This window comes from Accipiter gentilis, chromosome 21, assembly GCF_929443795.1.
Source record: "Accipiter gentilis chromosome 21, bAccGen1.1, whole genome shotgun sequence".
In the NCBI taxonomy this organism is placed as follows: domain Eukaryota; kingdom Metazoa; phylum Chordata; class Aves; order Accipitriformes; family Accipitridae; genus Astur; species Astur gentilis.
Genome location: NC_064900.1, coordinates 12,587,590 through 12,611,334, shown reverse-complemented (window position 1 = coordinate 12,611,334; position 23,745 = coordinate 12,587,590). Strand labels below are relative to the sequence as shown.

At 38.4% G+C, this 23,745-nt stretch overlaps 1 protein-coding gene across 1 annotated transcript; it reads right to left on the bottom strand.

The window, feature by feature from the left end:
- Positions 1-965: 965 nt before the first annotated feature.
- Positions 966-23,446, bottom strand: LOC126048852 (suppressor of tumorigenicity 14 protein-like). Its single transcript, XM_049824319.1, has 17 exons — positions 23,277-23,446; positions 22,771-22,939; positions 21,967-22,091; positions 20,986-21,053; positions 19,880-20,061; positions 19,745-19,783; positions 18,758-18,977; positions 15,844-15,983; positions 14,680-14,777; positions 13,529-13,641; positions 12,486-12,619; positions 8,530-8,637; positions 7,322-7,441; positions 6,515-6,698; positions 5,531-5,802; positions 3,805-3,941; positions 966-1,124 (listed from the first exon to the last, which is right to left on the bottom strand). Exons 1-17 carry the CDS (start codon positions 23,439-23,441, stop codon positions 966-968), a joined length of 2,433 nt encoding a protein of 810 aa, XP_049680276.1. The 5' UTR covers positions 23,442-23,446.
- Between the last annotated feature and the right edge of the window lie 299 nt (positions 23,447-23,745).

The window sequence follows — 23,745 nt, the reverse complement described above, 5'->3', positions numbered from 1 at the left end:
TGAGCACAGCCCGGGAAAAGATACAAAACAAAAATCCTGACCCTGAAACTCTGCTTGCTGCAGACCAAGGACATCAGGAAAAGCAGTGCAAACCTACCAGGAGCATGCTAAAAAATTCACAAAGCGTGCCGGAGCCAGAGCGGGGGAAATACACTTGTAACATATTGCAAACATCAGACCCTACAGCCATGTTCAAATTGTAAAGAGAATGTAAGGAAGCACTAAAGTTTCCTTTTGTTTCATTAACTAAAGCTGAGTATTTCTTTCCTCTTATTTAAACATCATCCCAAAGAGCCTAAATGATGCTCTTCCAGTTCTTTAATGAAAATTGCTTGCATCCTAACATTTGTGATCTGTATATCTGATGTTTTTAGGAAAACACAGGAGACAACCCAAAAGTTACAGCCCAGAAAGGAACAGTCGTGCAGAGGCAGCATAACTAGAGAATGAATTAATCTCAGCTTTGTACACTATACTGATTATAGTATTTGTATTTTCAAGAAACTTGAAATAATTGTGTTCAGAATCCTGTAACATCACTAAGATAATATATAGGTGTATATATGGGATGTGGCCATGAATATTCAGATATGTGTATGTGGAAACATATATGGATATACAGATAGCAAGGGAGATGGAAGGAGGGAAGAAGATTTGCGAAAGAGAGGTCTGGCTGGATTTCTGTTACAGGTTCTAACCCATTTTATTTTGTTTTTAAGGCAGTGCTGTTTCTGCTGCTGGGGATAAGGAAGATGAATCCATAAGGAATCTGAAGTTGCTCTGAATCTGAACAGTTACTACTAGGTGAACAAAACAAATAATAGTTTCTTCATTAAGAAAGTGCATTCTTTCACAAAGAAACAGTCAATGGCACTTTCACGTTACATCATCAGAGATGGATGTGGTAGACTACCGTAGGAAGCAGCTTTCATAAGGGAGATGATCTGCATTTTCTCCTTGGCACATCAGTTTGTATTCTGACGAATCCAGTCATAAAGTGCCGTCACCTTAGTGTATACACCAGGACGATTGCGCCGAGCACAGCCTTCACCCCAGCTCACAATGCCAGCAAGGTACCACCTATTTCCCTTTCCCGTGCAGGCCAAGGGACCTCCAGAATCTCCCTGAAATGAAGGGAGTTCAGCCATTAGTGCGCACGCACGCACACACAGAGCACTGTAACAAAAGTTCAGTTGTTTAAGGACAGTAAATACCTGCCCCTCTCTTTCTCAAATTACAATTTAATACTAGAATATTACTTCTGGATAGAATGTACCCAGCTAGATGTCATAGTTTTTCAATTTATTTTAACTTACGGAAGTAGCACGCTAGTCAATATAAAGCAATGGCAAGAAGCTTAAAAAATTACTCATTGCTAATGTCCCATTAGAGGATTCATGAAGCAACTGATCACAAGCTGAATGGGGAGAAGAGAAGACAGGGATAGGAATTCTACTACCATTTGACAGTAAGTTGTTCACAGGTTGAAGGCAGAATTCTTATACCGTGTATTAAAAAAGAACAGAAAGATACCAGACACCCCCAATCAAAAAAAACCAAACCCAACAAAAAATAAAAACCCCAAACCAAAACAAACCCAAACCAAACAACAAACCAAACCCCCAAAACCAGAACAACCCAAAACCAAACCCAGCATTATTAAGTATTATCAGCAGTTTCATAATCAAGTCTGTGTTTACATTCACAGAGGGAGAAGAAAGAACAAAGAGTAATGAACGTGCAAGTAAGAACTGGCTTCTCAAAGGGAGCACGCAGCTCTGTACAGCAATGCGGAAAAGTAAAAATTCTCATTTAGTTCAGTTCACAGGATCAAAACGCATTCGGGCTCACAAATGCTTTGCGCCCTTCACGTTTTAACGTTGTATGCCTTCTGTGAACAGAACTCCAAGCAGTTATGAATGCAGCTCATCTTCTGCAGCTGTTCCTTAGGCATACAAGGCAATCAGCAGCCTCCAGGTTGACCCTGGGGTTTGTTTGCTGCTCCTAGTTGGAGGTAAAACATCGAAGAGGTCAGAAGAAAGCCATGTACTGAAAAAAGAGTAACAATAGAAAGCCTTCATCACCCAACAAAACAGAATTATCTAGAGAGAAGTAAAGGAGCCAGAACGGTTCTTCCTCTCTCGCTGGCTGCTGTCACGCCGGCAGTTTTGATAATGCGAGAGGCTGATCTCGGAGTGGCTTGAGAAAGGAGGATACACAGTCCAGCCAATTACACGGCCGCTTCTGAAAGACCGAAGGGGCTGTATGCTGCTGGAGAGAGGAAGGATTCTAAAAAGAGGAACCGAGATCAAAGTACATCCTAGAGTGATAAGAAAACAGAGTCTGAAAGAGTAAATGTTGTATTTCTCATTGCAAGTATCACATCCTCTAAAGATGAAAGGTGTTTGGAAGCTTTGCAGAACCTGTGCAGTACATGCACAGCTTATGTGCCTGTGAAAAAATGAAACAAATCAGGATACCCACAAGTCTGGAAGTGTAGTAAAAGGGTTTCAGGGTGCTGTGGGGAATTTCCTGAACTGCCGACACCATCTCTCTCTAGCACTGCACAGGAAAGATACTAGTGACAGAAGAGAAAGAAATAGCGAAGATGCTACCTAGACTAAGAACTTAAGAGCCCAGAGGACCGGCATGCTAGGACTCAAACACTGCATATTATGTTGGACATTGCAACGACCGGTATGGCCTATAGCCAAATTCGTTAAAATGTCCATCTAATAACTCAAGGGCATCGCTTAAGCAACACACTTTCTGGAAGAACATCAAACCTCTAAACCAACATGTTTTAGCAAAACAGTTCCACAGTCTAAGGTGGAATGGTGCAGACAAACTGCACAAATTTAAGAAAAACAGTAATTAATCGAATTAGAACTTAGAGACTGCAGAAAGATCCAGTGAATAGTTTATTGTGTATAAATAAGTTTGACCCATTACGAGCTATGATCTTGCAAAAATTACTCTATTACCTTAAAATAGTAGAATTTATGTATTACACAAAATTTCTATCGAATTACCACAGTCTAAAATTAGTAACAAGTTTCTCTCCCTTTACACAGTAACTGGTGTAATAACCATGTTTGTAATTTTGAAAGTGGTTATTCATCATAATAAGTTTAAATATTGATAAAGTACACAACTAATCTAATAACTGAGAAGGAGAACGACGGCAAAGTCAAGACACTTGAAGTACATCCAAAGAGCAGTTTCTGACCATGTGTGTGAAAATAAACCAGGTAATATAACTTATGATACCATGATGTAATCTAGACTGGTAATTATACACATAACATAAACGAATATTTGAAACCAAAAGGCAGCATTGCAACTGCATTTACCAAACCTATCTTACCTTTGCCTTTAACATTACTCATCACGCTGTCACAGTATTTTATTAATCCCACACCCAGACATCAAAAAAGGAAAAAAAAAAACAACCCAATTTGAATAGCAAAAGTCAAAGGTGACCCTAACTTCACTCCTTTATCGTTACATCTCTGCTCTGTTCTTTTATAGGAAACGTAACTGTTGAAGAGGAAAAAGAATTCTTTTCAACACATTTTACCCCTTGACTTTGCAAAGCAACATTTCTCAAGAGATTCAGAGATTATCTATGCCAAATTTCCTTCCTCATTTTGGAAAGCCTTTAATTGCCATGTTAAATTAACCATTCACTCAAGACATCTCACTAAGAAAAAAAGAAAAAACCCACAAACAACAGACAACTCTGAACCATTTTCCAACGAAAGTAAATATTACTTTGTAGTTTTTCTACAAGTTCCAGATTACCTGGCACGCATCAACACCACCATTAAGATTCCCAGCACACAACATACGTGATGTGATAAGATCGTCATACAGCTTGTTGCAAACACTTTGGTTAATTATTCTCACTCGAGCTTCCTGCAGTGTTTTGGCAAGGTGACCTAGAAAAAATACAAATGGTATTACAGAGGTTATGGTGGTACAAATTTCTAATAGAGATACCACTTGTCAAAACAAAAGAGAATTGCTCCAAACTCAAAATCTACCCAGCTGATGACAGGAGAGTAATTCCCCTCCCTTCAATTGTTGCCTGCCCTCAGCTTTTGAAAGCTGTTGTCTACACTACCCTCTAGACATAGAGGTCCCTATGTACCACCTTTCTATTTCCTTGGTCTTTATCCTTATGAACTTGTTCTGCCAGAAAATAGTGAAAAAGCCATGCAAATTATGACTATAATACAAGATTCCACACAGTGTGACTAATTTTGAATGCCATTTCAAATTACACCCAAAGCTTTTTGTTGTTATTTACACTATGGCTGTAATCCAAACATTGTCCAAGTCCTACTAAATGAAATTTCTATGTTCTTTTCCATCCTCTCACATCTGGGAAGGAACTGAGGAATGAAGCTGAGAGGGGGAAAATAAATAATTAAAAAAAAAAAGTCAATCATGTAGGTCACAAGTGATGCTAAGAGCTTAATTCTGTACTATAGGATTGGCATAAGGTGTCATTGTGAACTAAATATCCTCAGTCATGTTTTGGCCCAACAGCGAACGTAACTTTTTCAATACCTGGGTGACAGGAGGAAGTACTGGTTTTTGGTTTGTTTGCTCATTCAACTCTGAGGGTGGGTTGGGAATGAAACAAGTCAGATAGAAGAATATGGTTTTTTCATATGTCATTATATTAACTTTTAAATTTTACCTACATCATTTTGTTAAAAAGCAAGACATTGTACGAAGACATCAACTGTAAAGCCATTTGCACTTCATTAGGCTATTATGTAATCATTTAGATCTAAATCTTTTTTTAAAAAGGCATATTAAGAAAGTGAGAATTACCATAGCATATGACTTCTGATCAAGCACTAGGAACCAGGTCTCAGCGCAGTTGTGGGGACCACGGCAATGCTGAGGAGCTGTCTAAGCCTGGGTTTCAAACATGGCTCCCATTTAATGCAGAGACAGGGCCAAGATCCCTTGGGCTTCCCCACCACCCCTCTCCACCTGTTTGCTTTTTCCCTGCCTCCTCCTGCGGCATGCTCCTCCAAGCCGCACGGGGACAGAACTCTTCATGGGGCATACATTAAATCGCCTTTGGTTAAGACAGACAAAAAAAATCCTTCACAATATTTTTTGCAATTTCACATCCTCCTATTGTCAAACAGTCTTAAAGGCAAATACTTTCTGTGCAATAGTTGTAAGTTGCTGTTTTCTTCACCTATAAGATTGCTTATGACCTATTCTGAAATGAGCCACGAGCATGAAAATGGTCACAGATTTGTAAATCTATGGTCATTTGCTTTTCAATGGTCTGTGACACCTGAGCACGCATATTGTCACTTATCACCTGCCACCCAGGCAAAAGTTCAGAGTTCACAGACTAGCTAGGGGAACATTTTCTAGCTTTTTATAGACTTACTAAGCAAACTGTAGGTATTTGTTTTTCTACAACTATAAGTATTTCAGTGTTAGAGTTTAAAACTAATCCAAACTTGCAAGAAGTATATCCAGGAAATGAACATACTATTTTCTTTTATGGCTCCCCAGCCAGTTACATAGCAGACAGTTCCATAAACAAATATTCTAGAGGTGCTGGGTAAACAAATGGGCTGTACCAGCTCACTGAAGAATACAGACGTCTCCATTTCCAACAGGGCAATGTCATAGTCTGAGATTGATTGGTCATACTGTGGGTGGACAATAATCCTTTTGATTGATCTCATAGCTACACGATTGTTCTTTTCATTAATTGTATGTAAGCCCATATATGCTTTCCATCCCGAAGGAACGGAGTATCTGTAAAAGAGAATGTTTTTAGAATGTCCCATTGGAAAGTAATGCAGTGTCAGTTCACTTATTTTACCTACTTTTCAGTATTTAATGAGATTCATCAAAACCAAAGTGAATGGAGTAGAATACCACTTAGGAAGATAGATGGACTATAGTCTCTGTCTCCTAAAACATTGCATAATGTTTTTACTTACTATTTTGAAAACAATAATTTCCTCATGCTATAAGACCAATCCCTTGCAATGAACCATGCTTTGAAAGTCAGAAAAGTGTCTTATTAAAGTCTATTTCCTCTTTGCCACACATAGAAGGTGTGTCTTTTCAATTTACACTACCTAAACTGAACATTGGTGAGTTTTACACTCCACTTATCAATAAATAGTCCTTTTCTTGGGAGAAGAGGCCATAGCTTCTACTCATAAAATCCCTGCCTTCTAAAAAAAAAAAAAAAAAAAAGTGTTTACCCTAAATCTAACAAAACAGTGTGTTTTATCATGCAGGAATCACTGGCAATGGAGGCAAAATAATTACTTCAGATACTTCGCACTTTTGAAGCCAGCAGAATATAATATTGAGGGTTCGTGTAGTGATATCATGTCACAGAGTTATACCCTGTATCAGCTTACCTAGACAAGGAATAGCTACTGCAGACTTTTGAAAGCAACACTGTAAGGTTATTAAACTGCAAATACTCTATGACAGTATAACTTGTTCATACCTCACAGAATCAGAATCCAGGAAGCAATGGGCAGCAGATATGAGCCACCTATTGGAAATAACAGAAGCGCCACATACATGGCCATGTGCCCCCATCTGTAAACTTGCTTGCCAAGGCCACTTCCCAGATCTTGCATCTTCACCTCCAACAATTCTGTTTTTCTTAAGCTGCTGTCTTCCACAAGCTAATAGAAATAATTAAATAAAATAGTAACAAAACCCACAAGGTCATTGCACTTTGCTATGTTTAATACATAAACTTTCATCCATGAACCTCAAAGCTGTTGGAAGAAAAGTACTTTCTTATTGTGCAGTTGGTAAAATAGTAAGGGTACTTGTCCATTTGCACTCAATGGGCAGGTCAGGAATGAAGCAATCATTGCCTATCCTCCCTCACAGCTTTCTAAAGAGGTTAGTAACTCAAAAAGACATTTAAGCACAATTCTAAGCTGGGTTGTTTCCAAAAGTTCACTTGAATAAAATCTCATATCTTTTCCCTCCTTACATACACAGCTCCTTGGCTGCATTTCACTCAGCTTAAACAAGCACTAAGACCTACCAGTTTATCCTGGAAGTGTGCATTGCTTGACATAAGTCATCATAGACAGAATGTATCAGTGGATTTAAAATGAAACTGTGCAAAATTCAAGACAGATATTTTCATACAGATGTTACCAGGAGATTTTTTTTTTTTTTTAATTTACATCTGATTTAATGAATTCTTAATCCAATAATGCTTTACCATAGCACAAACTCCTGACTCAGTTTCCCAAGTCATTAACTAATTTTAAAATAAATGTTACCACACCACAGTTCATTTCATCAGATCCATCTGCACAGTCTCTTTTCCCATCACACTCAGGATTTGGTTTCAGCAAGCATTTTCCATTGAGGCATTTGTATGCATAAGGGGAGCAATTTTTGTAGGCTGAAATAAGAGAGAGAAGATAGCGTCACGTGTTTGGAGCCATGGTTTCAAATGATTAAAAAACTTGCACGTTCAATTTACTTGGTCAAAATTGTTCAAAGCTACACGTTCCAGTCTGCTTGAAGTCGTAGTCTGTACAGTGTAAACTGGTCCCTCTGTGGAGAGGGGACAGGAGGAAGGTTCCACTCTGATTAATGATCACGTTAATTTCAGTTTCCACTGTCCATGAGGAAAAAGATAGAAGAGCCTCCAGCTGTCCTCACTCTCATTTTACTTCACTCTAAACTGAACAAGCTAGGCTTGTCAAATCTGTTCTACCTTCACCAGCATTACTGGCATTACAAGTTATAATCTTCACAGTAGATACCATCTGGAAGTCAACCTTTTTGTTTTTAAGTGGAAGCTGAGAAAATTGTGGAAGACCTTTACACCTCCCTCTAATAAATTTTTGGCTAAGGGCTATCACAGTTTACTATATGAGAATCTTGACAGATTTCAGCAATAGGCTTCCATTACTATTATTCTTATTATGAGTTGTTTACAGTGACTTCTAAACAGTGGGAGGGATTTTTTTTTTCTTTTTTTCAACAAACAAGGACATACTCCTGGCTACCTCAAGGACCTAAGATTTAGGCAAGGCAAAAATCATAAAGGCAAAATGCAGCAAGTCACTAGGGAGACAGTAGTACCAGCAATGCCTGTAACCATGGTGGATCTACAGTAAAGAGACCACGCATGTGGCAAAAGGCAAAAGTCCCAAAGCTATTACATAGCTCTCCCTTACATTATTTGGCACTGATCTGGCAGCAGCTGGGAAAAGAAGTGCTCTTCTAACAGGATTGCCAGCAAGCTGTGGTTAGGTCATCTAACTAAAATCACTGTTATCTTGGATTTTGCTTCATTCATTTCTTGTCTAGACTCTCCCAAGAATTAGTTATACTCTGCAGGTTTTGTTTTCACTATTATGAAACTTGTGCTTTGTGCTATAAAAAAATATGTATAAATACTACATTTATCCATTAAAATAAGCATACTCTTGCTTCTGTCTTCCACCATCTTTTGGAAAATAGCTGAAAATACATACTTACAGCAGTTGTTTTCATCACTGTCCTCCCCACAGCTGTCATCATCTTTACAAGTCTTATACTGATGCTTACACTTCCCATCACCACAGTTCAACTGTTCTGGATTACAACCTGAAGAAAAAAGGTCTGTAAATGCTTTATAAACCAAATAGCTGGCTAGCAGCCATGTGCTATGCTCCCTACCAGATGTCACCTTGATGTTACTGTGTCACGTCTGCCAGACATTCATCTACCTTGCTTTTGATAGCCTCTAGTGACAGAGAGACTTGTTGCATTACCTAACTTCTGCTGCACTCTCTGACCTTGGATTACCTTCTGGTCACTCTTTCTGACATCTTTTCATTGTTCCCTATCTTCTTTGATGTGCAGTGCCCAACTTGGATACAGTACTCTAGCTGAAACCTTCCTGCTGGTGACTGGGAAGATCTTTTCAAACTTCTGTCTTACATCCTAGTGTAACACTTAACAAACAAACAAACAACAAAACCAAAAACAAAACAACAAAACAAAACACCCCCAAACAAACAAACAAAACCCCCAAACAGCAGAACACCAAACAAACGCAAAACACACAGAGGAAATTGTATGACTTTGTGACTCTCAGGTCAGCTTTTGAGCCACTATCGCCCCCAGCCATTTTTCAGCAGAAAAGCAACTTAGGCAATCCACATGTGTATTTGATTACCTAAGTTCAGTTCTTGTCTTTATTGAATGGAATATCATTTTCTCCATATACATTCTCCAGCTTGTGAGCATCTTTTATAAATACATCCCTCTTAAATATGTCCCTTTTTCTGCTGTGTGGCACGTTTCCTATTTCATAAGCATCTTCTCTAATCCATCATTCAGATCACTAACAAAAAATTATAATATGTCCAATAACAGATACTGGCAGAATGACAATAAAAATAACCTTCTATTTTGGTAATGAGTCATTGGTAATCATTCTCTGGAAACAGTTTTCTGTATTTTTTTCTCACCATGTTTTCTTTACTTACTACTGATAAGTTTGTCACACGAGACTATGTCAAAGTATAACTACTTCTCTCTTTATCCTCTCACAGAGGAGAGCTAAAACAAAATAAAAAACTCCATGCTCATTTTTATTGCCTTTTTCAGTGCTTACAAATAGTTCACTTTGACTACTTGTTGCCCTTTTTTTTTTTTTTTTTTTTGGGGGGAAGCTTAACTTGTAAAGATTGGTGTAAAATTCCCTTCTTATTTTTTTCTGTTCTCCCACTCTTTGAAGAGATTAATTACACACCCTCTTCTCCAGACTTTTAGATTTTCACCCACATCCTTCATGTGATCTTAAAGATAGCCACCAATATTTTCGAGATAATTTCAGCCAGTCTCTAAACTTCCTGGAACAAACAGTTTACAGGAGAACACAAACAAGAAATAATTGCCCTACCACAATCTATTTCATCACTACCCTCTGAGCAGCCTTTCCAGCCTTCAGACTGATTGCTTGAAGGAATGTGTGTTCTATCTGCACATCTAAGGACAAGCTAGAAAAAATAAGAAATTAATGGCACTAAAAATGCTGTTACAGTCTAAATGCATTAATGCAGGAGTGTACCATGAAGAAATATTAAAATGGTTATTAAAAACCAAAGCTAGTGTCATTTATAAACTAAATTGCATGTTAAAAAAAAGAATTGCTATCTTACTTGGCATAATCTGCCAAAGATTTTTATAAAGCAGCCTGTATTAAATGAATCAATATTCACGTAAATGGACTTAGAGAATTAAATTCACATTCACTGCCTCACTCTAAGGGTTGAAAGCGATTCAGCACAGATACATAATTACTACCGATAGCTAACACCTCTTCAAATTGTTAAAGTAATGTATTTTACACAGAAGCATCTAAGGAGAAGAAAAGAAAAGGGCAAAACTAGGCATTCTCTGTAGTATTAGAAATACAAATTTCCTGACATTAAAATGTTGTAGAAATTAATCTCTGCGCTACTACACTCCAATTTCATGTCTGATGTGAATAAGTGCTTTATCAAACACTTTTCAAATCTAGTAATTTCATTATGAAACAGCCTTTCACCAAGAATTTATTTAACTTTCACTTAAACTAACAACTAGTATCAATGCTAAGGTGTTTCTTTGCAATATATGAATGATGTTTGTTCTCTTCTACTTTTTCAGACAGAAGGAGAAAAACAAAAAAAAAATCCGTGGAAGAATAAGTAGCCAAAAACTCTTTCTGCCCAGGCCAAGATGACTTAACTTTCTTTTTTCCCCACTAGCACCACAGGCAAATCAGCAGCTAAATCAGATTGAAGGATCAAACACATTTGTCCCACATTTATTTAATCAGTTCCAATCTAGAGTCTTTTAGTCCTCTTTGCTGCCTTGCACATGACTCTGGTGGGAGGAAAGCACCCACTGCGCAGCCGGCACTAGCTCAAAGCAGGAGTCTCTCTGTGTTCTCTTCACCGCTCCCTGAAGTTATTCAGCTGATGGCTAGCATTTGCTTTCGAGGTCAACTCCTAGCAGTGCCTGCGATCTGTAATAACTGTGCTTTGGCAGGCTCCCAACAGTGGGGAGAAGTTAGTCTGAGGTGGGTGACTGCAGGTACTAAAGACATGGGAGAAAATAATTATTCCCCCCTCCCTTACTATTGCTACAGGCAAGGCTGTCATAGAAGACCAGCACACACATTCTGCTCTCCAATAGCCCTCGACAAATACCTTTACTGGATAGACTTGATACTGACACATCACAGCTAATCTACCCCGCCTGGTGAGTCTTAATACAGATCCCGAAGATTGTGACCAAGGATTGATTACATGACTTTGAGCCATCTGCTCATAGCTGGCTCAGTGCTAGAAAGAGAGCAGAGCACACAGAAATTAAAGACTTGCACACGCAATAAAGACTGGGGATTTTCTCTGTTAAAGAAGGTATTCTTACGCTTTGACTCGTCTCTGAACTGTTTTTGAGCAGTAACCAGAGTCACCGTAGGACACAGTATAGTTTGTAACTTTTTCCAGTAGAAAGAGACATACATTTGTGGAAAAAGAAATCCCTGAAAATATCCGAGTCCTATAGTATGACTGACCACAAAATCTGCCACTTATTTCTAAAGAAAGGCATGAAGCAAGATTCTGTACCAGAGATCTTAATACGTAAATACTGCTAAGTCAGCAATGACCAGAACCACACTCGGTCAAGCGAGCTGAGGATCTGAAGAGGTTTCATAAACTGAACTGATCTCTTGAAATCACAGGGAACTTTAGCTACCTAGACATTAATTGGGTAAAGGAACGAGAAGATATTTACAAAGAATATATTGCAGATCTATCTTCTCTAAGAAATAACACAAGTAAATAAGTGTATCTCCTGAAAATCTCTGTTCCACCCTCTGGAAGCACCACCCAAAATCTAACACTGATCCAGAAGTACATAGACTGGGGAGTCAGGAAATGGCTATAAGAAACCCATATTTGCGCAACAGCTGCTAGCAGGGAGTCCTCATTGACTCTTAGTGAAACCTTAGTTTGTATAAACCTGGAAGCTGATCCATGGCATGTTGATTTGTGACTTTAAAGAGAAGACTAACTATTGATGGTTAACTTCTGTTGGCAGATGAGTCATGCTTAGAGGCTCTCTGCCATACTGTTTTCATGTTGCAGTTTGGCTATTTTAAGATGTTAGCAAAATGCCAAATAATTAGATTTACAGAAATTGAGAAATGTTACTTTTACTTCCCATTTTACAGAAGTGTTGTTAAAAGTTAGAAAATAAGTACTAAAAGATGCTTCTAAAGGCATCTTTTATCTAATTTTGTACATCTATTTGTTGAATTAAATACATAACAACATTTTAAACATTTGCCTCTTACAATTAGGTTAAGAAAAAAAGGCAGGTTGATTTGTATATGGTTGGTCTGTCAAGCATGGTTTCTCCTTAAAAATTTAATTACGTGCTTATTCACTTACGGTCTGTATGACTGAAGGCTTTGTATTCAATATAAAACCCTCTGTGGGTGACCAGTTCATCGGAATGGAAGTTGATTGTGACAGAATAGCCATATTCTCTGTGTCTGTTGTTTTCTGAAAGAGCTTTACAGTATCTAACAAGGCAAAAGTGAGAATAATTAGTTTCTAACCAAACCGACCATTATCACCCAGCTACCTCTCCTTTTACTAAAGGGTACCAATGCCACAAAGCTTTATAATAAAGATCAGCTGTTTTTTTTAGGGTTAAAACAGCCCAACAGAAGCATTAGAAAGCCTATTTACAAATGCCTTCCACTCTACAACTTTTCTGGGCCTAGCAGGCTTTGAAACAAAATACAGCAAGGTGATCAATGTCAGAATCTACTGTATAAATACAAACCGCTTTTCAGCATGCTTGAGTTCAGATTTCCCGTTTAGTTTTGCAAACCCAAAGGCTACAAATCCAGTAATGGAATCATACAGCCAAATCCAACAGCTGTTGCCGGTTTCAATGCACTCCTTCCAAGAGACAAATTACTCTGAAAACTGTTTTTTGGGGTTGGTGGGGGGTTTTCTGGGGGGAGGTGGTGGTGGTGTCTGTTTTAAGCACACACATTGCAATTTGTCTTAATTACAGAAAACAATTACAATCACTGAAGAGTAAGTGGTATAGAAAAATGAAGCTTCAGATGACGCAAGCTCTTCACCCATGTTCAGACCATTGCCAGGAATTTACAGTTCAACTGCAGCTGCATAAAATCCTGTGGTTTTCTATGTCATTGCTCTTAAGGGGAACAACAAATTAAGTAAATGCCTATCACCGTAGAAAAGGCATGATGCTTAAGTTAACATAATGACAAATATTTGGTACTAGAGCAGGATTAAGAATATTGTTCTGCCGAAAGTCAGTTGAAGTATGCCGATTTTTGCTGAAATGTATCCTTCTACCATGGAAGTGGTGAGACGTTTCTTCTTAAGTACAGTATGTTGCGCAGAACACTGAAGTGCAAATTAGTATGTCAGAACATGGTGTATTTACTCACCTAACCCCATCAATTTCTAACCAGTCTTTATCACATTTACTGGACCCTGGAGACTTCTCTTGAATTTGTATTATGAGGATTTTTAATGAGAGCTTGTAGTCAGGCATTGGTGCCTAAAAATCAAAGGATAAATATCCTGACACACACATCCACAAAATGAAAAAGCCCGTGCTTCTAAGATGGTAAATCTCGCTTTGCTTGTCATCAGATTGAAAATACTGCATTTTTTATCATGCAAATTGGCACCTGTGAAGGACCAAAAAAACTTTGCTGTTTTAAACATATATGGAAATCTTTTTAGACCCAACTTTGGCCAGACTGTGTCAGATAAAGGAGTGTAAGCCTTCCTGCAGCCAGCACAAAGAACTGTATCTGAGGTTCATGCTACGTCTGTACTGCCACGTGTTCCAGTAGGTCAAACAAGAGATTTAAGATACCTGTGGAAGCTGGTCACTCGATTGCATTAGCTATGACCTCTCTGGTTTAGAAAGATCTTTTCTTCCCTTTCTTGCATATAGATGAGTGTTTTGTGCTACAAGCTACTAATACTTTTCATTGAGCAGGTGAAAGGTAGAGACTGTTACTAACTCATAGATATGAAAAGAGTATTTTTGCAGGGAAAGGCAAAAGAAGTAGTTAAATGCTTAATAGAGCAACAGATAAACACACCAGGGAGTTGGTGTAAATCATAAGCATGATTAATAAACCATGAGATTCTAAAGTCCTGCCAAACAGCTTGCTGGAAATCCAGAGCTGAATTTCTGAGCCAGAGAAGGTCCTGTTTCTGCAGAGTTCAGGGAAACACAGTGTGGTATCTGTCATATGAGGCATGATTTACATGATCATTTTTTCTTTCTAACACTGAAGCAAAACTCTGACTACTAGCAATTTTCTCTGGCTGCTAGGAGTTGTCATCTTATCCATCACTATTTGTGCTGTGAATAATACTCAAACTTTTGGAAGCTGGCAATGTTTCCCTCCCATAGTTAGCACTTCTACATAGGACAGGACTTCTCTGCCTGAGAAGTCAGGTGCAGTGGTCTTAGTAGGTTTTCCCTCTGTTTCACCCACATTGAAAGTCATTTCTCCCAATTTTATGTCTATATCATAAAGCAAAGTCATCATGACTCAGAAGAGTTCCCAGCACTTACTCTGATGATCCAGCTGCAGTCAATGTTTGGTGGGTAGTAACTTGGGTAATAGGGGGAACTCAGTGTCCCATTCCAGGAAATATAATGACCACCACACACTGGGAGAGAAATATATCAGCAAGGAACACAGTTATCTCAACCGGGCTAAAGTACAGAGCCTACTTCACTTGCTAGGTCCCTTCTCTACATACAGAGTTAGAAGAATGTGTTGTGACAGCACTAAACTCAGGTTTTGCCTGTATTGATAGGAAATCGCGTAACTTCCACTTCCCCAGCATGCTGAATTTCTCTTATTTTTGGATCTAATTACAATTAAGGGAAAGTAAAAAAGACCTCTGACCAAAGTTTTTTAAAAAAAAAAACATTCTTTCATGGTAAGTGGAAGAAGCAATTAAATGTGGACACAACAGACTTTCCTCCTCCAATTTACTTCTGACCTTCCTGTAGACATTTTCAAAAGTTAAAAAAGCAATCAGCCCAATGAAGTGAAACCTCTGATTAATTTCATGTAAACCAGGAAGTGTGTCAGTTCTCAGTCTGAAAATTCATGCCACATTTGAACAGTCTCTTTGAGGTTTTATTTTCCACCAAGAATTCTTCTAGATATCCAGTCCTTAGGGCTTTTGGTTCCCTTTAGATAACATAGTAAATGCAGACATGAATATAACAGAAATTAAGACAATTTTGAAAACAGCACTATTTTGTAGCAAAACCTGGGCTATACGTCATTTGGAATGCCCATTTTCAGAGCAATGAAGCAATTCTAATTTGTAACATGCACGGGATGAGTATTTGCCTAAGAAGCATCCTCAGAGACATAAAGCGAAATGTTTAAGCTTTGGAGACATTTATGCTGACTGCTCTGCTACCATTGCTCAGTATTACCCAGGTAGTAAGAGTAATGGCTGGGAAGTATGCCTTGGGTAGTAATCAGGAAGACAAGTCTCCCAGACCAAAGAATATTCCCCTATTCTTTGTTCAGTTCTTGGACTTTTAAAAAAAAAAAAAAAAAAAAAAAAAAAATGTGGATCAGAATGACAATTCCCTGACTTATATGCCAACATTCTTTCCCCCCAGATACGTCCAGGCAATATCAACTTTTTTAGAGGCAACAGCAGGAGTAAGTGTGCTTACATCGGATGCTTGTTTCTGTTAATTACTTACTGATTTTAGGAACAGCTTGAAAGTGAGCTTTTAATATGTTGCTTTCTTCTCTTCGGTCCAGTGAGAAGGTGAGCAACATGACATTACTTGATGAAGTTAAACGTACAACAGGAGGAGTCCAGGCCCCAGGTCCACACCATCTGAAATATTACAAAAATTGCATTAAAAAAAAAAACCCAAACATTTCCCACATTCCAGTCATCTTTGCTGAGAAACTTCACGGAAGTAACACTGATCTTGTCATCTGCATTTCAGAAGTATTTCCCTGGCTACCACTTCCCTTTTATTCTTCCACCCAGTCGATACGACACAAGATGCCAGAGTTTCCCCAGCATTGAGGCTTAGTCACTCAGGGTGAACATCACAGATGTTCTTGCCTAACAGGTGTCCTGGAGTTCTCAGACCTGTAGAAGGATCAGAACGGCAGTGCCAGGTTATGGTACCTAAGTTGTGATGGTGACACTGAGAAGTCGTGGGTAGCATCAAAAAGGCAACAAGTGCCAGCGCAGCAGTGTTGAGCAGCATCTATGCAACAAGCCTAAAGCATCCGCAATCTATTAACATTCAGCTTGGTTTCACGTCACAAAAGCTGTCACACAAGATGTGAAGCCCCATGCATGGCAACTATTTCTTCTTATTGTGCTTTTTTTGTTTAAATAATGAGTTAATTTATATCCTGAAGCTTGAAAACTCACTACCACTTGTAATGTGAGATGTTGTTTCTTGCATCTGTAAATTCACTCTTATATTTATACCATTTTGAAATCCACAGCATGTTTTGGATTTCTTTTCATTGACTGACGGATCTGTGTGTGAAAAATTTCTAACAGTTTTCTCTGTTTCTATGCACAGCAAACAAAAGCAATTAAGATCAGATCTCACAGTAACAGAGTATTTCCATCACAGCCCTGCATTAAGTTCTTTGATGTCACTGAGATCCAGAGTGGCAGTATTAAAATCAAATTTGTGAACCTTAAACTGAAAGTAGTCATCTTCTGCTTTAGTAGGTCATTCCCTGCTCCCATTCCATATGAGACACTAGACAATAGATCTGTGATTTACCTCTCTTTTGCAGACATTATTAAATTCTTTTTATCATCATTCCAGTCAAATTCTTTATAAAATGAACAGTTTGAGTCCCCTCTGCAGTGACAGGTGGAAATCTTTCAGCATCTTGATCTTCTACCCAGCTAACAGCCTGGCTTATCTTCTAGCTGTAACTTTTGTCACAGTATCATCAGAATAGCAAGGCAAACACTTATGAGAAGAGTTGTCCACATGAGACCCCTACTTCTACAGTACGTCTCAAAAACTCGGCTCGCTCACTCTTTAGTATTTTTCATTGAATAGCTGTGTTACTGTTTTAGTCACCATTTGTGATCCTAGACCTGAATGTCAAGGAATAACTGCTATAATACAGTAATTCCTGACTGTCATGCTTATTGGAGATATTATTATTAGTTCTACTTCATCTGTCCTAAGCTAAAAGCTGCTAGTGACATGCTTAAGTAGAAAACTAATATGCATATGCAAGCACACAGATTTGCTAGGGTGGCAGTAAAAGTAACCCAAAAAAAGCCAATTTTTTTTTGAGCTGCCATCAGGCTTTAACATAATTTCAGTCACCAAATTCTGTTCCGGTTCTTTGACAGACAGACATCAATGCACATTCTTGAACTTTCTGTCTTACAGCTGACTGCATCAATGTTCTCTGGACATGTTACATCATACACCTGTGTCAGTTTTGTTCGGTGCTTTCATGCATGTGGCCCACTCTACATTTCTGGTTCCTAAAAAGCCGAGCCATTGCTAATAATATGCAATCTAGTAACAGTCCCAGCAATAACCCATAACCAGCAGGAAAGCAGACGCAGCCCAGCATCAGGAACGGGATTCTCCATGCCATGCTACAACCTGAGACTAAATCCTTACAAAACCCCTGTGTTCACTTCATGTCTGGCCTTCTGACAGTCTGCCAACAATGGCAAGTTCTTGTATCTTGTTGCATAAGGAGAGAAATAAGTCTTTTAATAGAGCTGAAGAGGACCACCTACTCAAGTAAGTTAAAGCACCACTAAATAAGTGTGTTTCGGACACTGCTAACTGAATCTGCATGCTCAGCTAGCCTCTTCCTGAAAGTTCTTAATTAAAAAAAAAAAAAAAAAAAAAATCCCTCCTTGAAACCATCCATCCTCAGGTTCTAAAACTTGTTTATTTATTTTGTTAATGAAGAGATGTTCATGGTGGATAATGTGCCCATATGTGAAATTTGACTCTGGAAAGAGGAAGCAGTGTGGCCACTGAAAGTTAAATATCATCTGATCTCACTTATGCAAATGGACTACACAGTGACTCTGAGGATGGAGCCTTCCATAGACACACCATCACTGTTATGAACAGGGATTTGCCTGCTATAAAACATGTATTTACTAAATGTAATAGAATACAGTACTCTAAAAATACTAAAGTCTATCTTTTTGAGCTGTGACAGTAATTGTATGAAATCAAAACCATTAAAAACTAGTCATAATGTAGACTAAAACCAACAAGAATTTACAACAGGCTCCCCAGGGAAGTGGTCATGGCACCAAGCCTGTCAGAGTTCAAGGAGTGTCTGGATGACACTCTTAAGTCATATGATTTAGTTTTAGGCAGTCCTGCGTGAGGAGCAGGGAATTGCACTTGATGATCCTTACTGGTCCCTTCCAGTTCAAGATACAATATGATTCTAATTCATTTGGGGGGTGGGGGGAATAACATGGAAGATATTTTGTTGCCTTATACAAGATTTTTAATTAAATTGTATTTGGAGTCTTACATTTTGGAAGCCTGTTTAATATCAATTTGATATTGCTACAGTTTCAGAGAGTTTCTGTACAGCTCAATAAAACATCTTTGTTCTGTACTATCATACCTTGTAATGATCTTGTTCTGCAGAGGAAGAAGGAAATCATATGCTGATAAGTGGTGTGATGCACAGCTCTCTGGAGTGACACCATGCAAAGTGATAACTACCAGTCTCACCACACAGTTAGAAGGAACTCGCAGCCTCCATTGGTAAAAAGACTTTTTGGGATTCATCAGAGTTAGAGTCCTGTTGTTACCTGGCTTGGCATACAGGTCAAAGGATACTGCTATACAAAAGAAGCTAGATCAGTGACTGAAAAACTGCTAAGTTGAAAGATAAATTAAGTTATTGGGTAAAATTTCAGAAGAGGTGGCAACAATTGCCTACCCACGCTTCTTGACTGCTCTAGTCTCTTTTTCCCCTTACCTTCCAGCTCCATCCCCTTTTCCCTACCAGGATGCATCACCACCTCCTGCTCTGGCCAAGGAAGCCCAACCCCTCTCCTCATCACCACCGGCTCATCGCACACTCGGCGAGCAGGAGGGGACTTGGCTGCAACTGCTGCCACCTCTGCCTGAAACCTTCTGCTTCCTTTGCCGTTTTCTCTTCACCCCCTCTGTGCAACCAGAACACCAAGTATATGAAGTCAATTTTGAGGTGTGCTTGATACGGAGAAACCAGGCAAAGGAAATTAAAGCTCTACAGTATATGACTGATCACTAACTATGAATAACCCAAATTATCTAGTCCCAAGGCAAATAAATTACATATAATTTTGTATAGTGGTTTTTAAAAGATACCAAGAAAAGGAGCCACAGCTCATTGCAATTCAGCAGGAACTATTAAATTTCAACCGTTCTAGTCAGAACATCAGAATAAAAGCTGTAAGGTATTTTCATCCCAGGCTTTATTTGGAACACAGGCCAGGGAGATCCCTAGTCTGGTTTGGTTTGTAGGCCCTACAGGTATAAGATTAACTGGGAAACCGCCATTTTTCTGTTACAGGATTTTTTTCCTCCAAAGTGGTAACAGTTGAGATTGAAGCATAATTACCTGATTTTAGCATCACATCATATTCTGTGGAATCTGAAACTGAAATTTAATAACTATCAGCCACGCAAGACAAAGACACAAACCAGAGAAAGACAAATAGACAGAATAGGTATTAAATGACAGGTACATTGTTACCAAAAAGCTCCATTGCAACAAGATCAAAATCTTCCTCCCCAGAAGAGCCGAACATGTGAGATGCTTGTTTACTACTGATTTCTTTTTGTTCCACTGGGGTTAACTTTTTAAGAGAAGCAACCATATCTTGTGGTGCCCAGAGTGTATTCCAGTAGTAAGCTCGAAGTCCAGACTCTCCTTCACTGTGGAGGGAAAAAGCCCGCATCTCTTTATTTAGTATTTTGGACATGCTTTCCACTGGTCTGCATTTTTGGCTTGCACAGTTTCATAGGCAGTTGAACTGCTGCGCAAAGTGTTGCAGCTGAACATGGTGGCAAAAAGCTCTCTTGTTTAACAATTGTTTTTTCTATACAGTAGAAATACTTTGAAAATATGCTGCTTAAACAGGTACTCACTGAGACTGAAAAATACACCTCACAGAAAATTCTTGCAATAATCACATTACAGCCTCAGTTAAAAAAATATTAAGGAAAACGTGTCTGGAGCTAGCACCATATGACAATTCAATTTTATGCCATTCTTGTTGAAGTAAACAATCTATATGTGTACATATACAAAGTATTACTTAAGTAATTCAAAGAGACAGTCCGTCACCCTCCTCCTTTCAAAATGTACTATGGACTGACCTTTCAGAAAATTTCAGAGCCTATCAGGAAAGTAGTAGCTATCTGCTCAATGTATTTACATTTCTCATGAGGAACTCAAGTAGAGCGTCCCACCCAAAATTATAACTCTATTTTTTGTTCTGAGAGGTTAAAAAGGAACCTCATTTAAACAGACAAAACCAAAATAAGATTCTGCAAGCACTAGAGGGAAAACCTGCTGAACTGTGATTTCAAAACTCAAAAGTAGATGAATAGATTACAAAGCAATCCATAAACCAAGGAACAATTAATCAGACTTCATTTTTCTCACGGATTCTATAGGGCAAGACATTAGTCACACTATTAGCTAGCTCACATACTTACGTGCATTTCTGCACTTTTCATTCTTTGTTAGAGTTCTGCATCTTTTTCCAGATAACTAATTTAAAATGCAGGAAAAAAAGATAAGACAAACACAACTGAATATCTCAAATTTATACCATATGCTGGAACAGTACGCACCTGAAAGCGGCCACTACAGACTTCAAGTAGTACTTTCCCAGGGAGGAAGACTCGTATATTTCTGCAAACTGACAGTTAAATAATGGTAAAAGAAAATGCAAAGCCTTAGATTTTAGTATCAATATAAACTCTTATGCTATAAAGTATTTGAATTTTTCTTCCTTTCCTCTTCTTCACGCCTCCCGTATTACAAGCACTATCCATCATTTTCACAAAATGTATCAAATAAGAATCATAAATGTGCATTCATTTCCACTAAAAAAAATTATATTATTTTTAAGTCACATCACATTTCAAGACCACTGAGATAGCTCTTGATAATTAGCTATGAAAAAGAAACCTTTATGAATACCTTTATATTTTTATTTCAGTCTTTAAATTTCCAGCATATAATCTGGACATGAGCAACTTGTATTGGCTATGCACAAAGCAGCTTTGAGACACTAGATTAGCTCTTTGGGGAAATACAGGGTAACAGAGAAGTGCTTTGTGTTTAAGACTGCTGTTCACATGTATCCAGGAAACAGTATTGATCTCACAAATAGGAACTCACATAAGAAGTGCAAGAAAGCAAGCATTGTTTTGGGGAATAAGGGAAAACAAAACAAAAAGTTAAGCATTGAATTGGAGCTATAATTTTTTAAAAAAAAAAATCAAACAGAAAAATGTAGCAAGGAAGAATATTTGAGTAAAGTAAAACAAAAAACATACCCCTAATCCCTTTAAGAACAATAATTTGTCCATAACCTTGAAGCCCCCAGGTTTATTACCTAGAAAATGTTGTCCTTACCGTGAGACACACAGCTGCAGCTGTTTAGCTACATTGCTAAAGCTGTACACCACTGAGGCATTTACTAGTTTTAAATTTATTATTTTGAAGCAAAAAAAATTGTGACCAACTGGAGTCTTCTCCTCATTCCCAGTCTCATTCTGTAATAAATATTTTTTTTAAGTTATTGCTACACTTTTGTGGGAACTTACATAATTTTGGATTGCTTCTGCTTGCAGGAGGAATTTCTGTGACTTTGGATCATTGAGGTCATTTGTATAAGTCAAATTAGGAATTTCTACACTTCCACCAATATAAATATAGGAGAAAGCTGGAGCTGAGGAAAAAAAAAAAAAAAAAAACACCCATAAAAAAAATAGCACACCTAATAACATCATAGAAAAGTTTCCAGAACAAGAGGCTTGCAGAAGCATGTATTTGTCCTTGGCATCTGGAGGTATTAGTTCTTAAGAGAAGCATGCAGTAATAGCCAGAGTGCTGAGTCAGTCCCATTGACAGAATAATGCCCAGAAGGAAAAGAGAGGAATGAGGTACAGGTTCAGAAAGGCATTTCTACCAGGAAGCTTTAATTGCTAAACTTCCATTTTTTGCAGCACTATCCTCCTGAAGAGATACAGTTTTAATGGCTGTGTTGAGATCTGGGAAGGAACATACAAAAGTTAGGTACCCATTCCATTTTGGGGAAGTGAATAGAAGATAGATGGTTAATTCCTATAGGATCTTGGGAAAGATGACAGTTATAATAATGATGGTATTCACAAGCAGAGACAAAAAAATTAGAGATAAAATACATACCTTCATTATTCTCGTGCAGCTACCAACTGCTAATTATTGTGCATTTTGTTGCTTTAGCAAACACGTTAAGGAGAAGAGAAAGTCAGTAGTTTATACAAGCATTACGTGCTTAGCTGCTTAGTACAGAGCTTTTCATACTAATCATTCACACAGTGCAAAATACTCATCCCATCCAGACCGTGCTGGGGAGTAACACTTACAGAATGAATAGCGCAGGACTAGCACGATTACCGTAACTATTAAAGAAACTATAGGTAATGTTCCTAGAAGCCATCTTCTCCAGAAAAACAACCTCATCCATTTGAAGAAACAGTACTTCTGACACAAGCCTTCTCGGCAAGATGGGCAGTAGCGAATATGCGGACTTTCCTAGAGAAAGACATGGGAAGGCATCAATTAGCAAGACAACAAAAGAAGAGCTATTGTACCATATTTTAGTATATTTACCCTTTTCGATTTAAAGAGGTTTAAATTGAGAAAATATCTTCCATGTTATCAACTATGTCACACGTGAAACCTACGTATTTCTCGGCTGCTTGTTTGCACCATGCATTTCCAACTATGTAACTGGGGGGGAGGGGGGGGAATTGTTATCCCTTTGGTTAGGAACAATTTGCACATGAAGAATAGAGGTCAATACACACCAGAGTGGGCAAAGAGATCATTTACTGTGTTCCTACTGTAAAGCTTAGCTGGTATCTCTTACCTGCCCTGCGGTCTGCTCAGAGTCGTATGGAGCTGGTATGCTGTACACAGAAACCCGGCTGGAGGGGAAAGCCCGTATCATGATGCCTTGACAGATGCCTTTTGACAAACCTAATAACAAAATCCTAAGTGAACCTAATTTCTTAAACACAACCCAGAACAGCATGGTGCTCTCCCCGCCACGCATACCAGGCTTCTCTCATTTCACCTTTGCCATACTGCTTGAAGCTGGAGCCAGCTGATATGTGATCAAAGAAGGTGGGGAGGAAAAGTTACCATCACTGTAACTCTTTGTTTTCCTAACTCTCTAAGTAGGATATGGATCCCATCATTTGAAAACAGATCACTCGCTTCTTTCAGAAATACAAGAGTAGGAAATAATTTATGACACAATGCAAAGGAGATGCAAGCCATTCACTCATAGAAAGTCCCACAGCAAGGTAAATGAGGCAGCTTCTAACAAACACCTG

Excerpts from the sequence above, each read along its gene's own strand:
- LOC126048852 (XM_049824319.1), bottom strand. The coding sequence starts at position 23,441 with ATGCTGTTCTGGGTTGTGTTTAAGAAATTAGGTTCACTTAGGATTTTG. Across the intron at positions 22,092-22,770 it reads AGTCCTGCGCTATTCATTCT|CTCCAGCTTTCTCCTATATT; the intron begins GTAAGTGTTACT and ends TTTTTTCCTCAG. Across the intron at positions 3,942-5,530 it reads GGGAGCCATAAAAGAAAATA|GTCACCTTGCCAAAACACTG; the intron begins GTATGTTCATTT and ends TATTTTTTCTAG.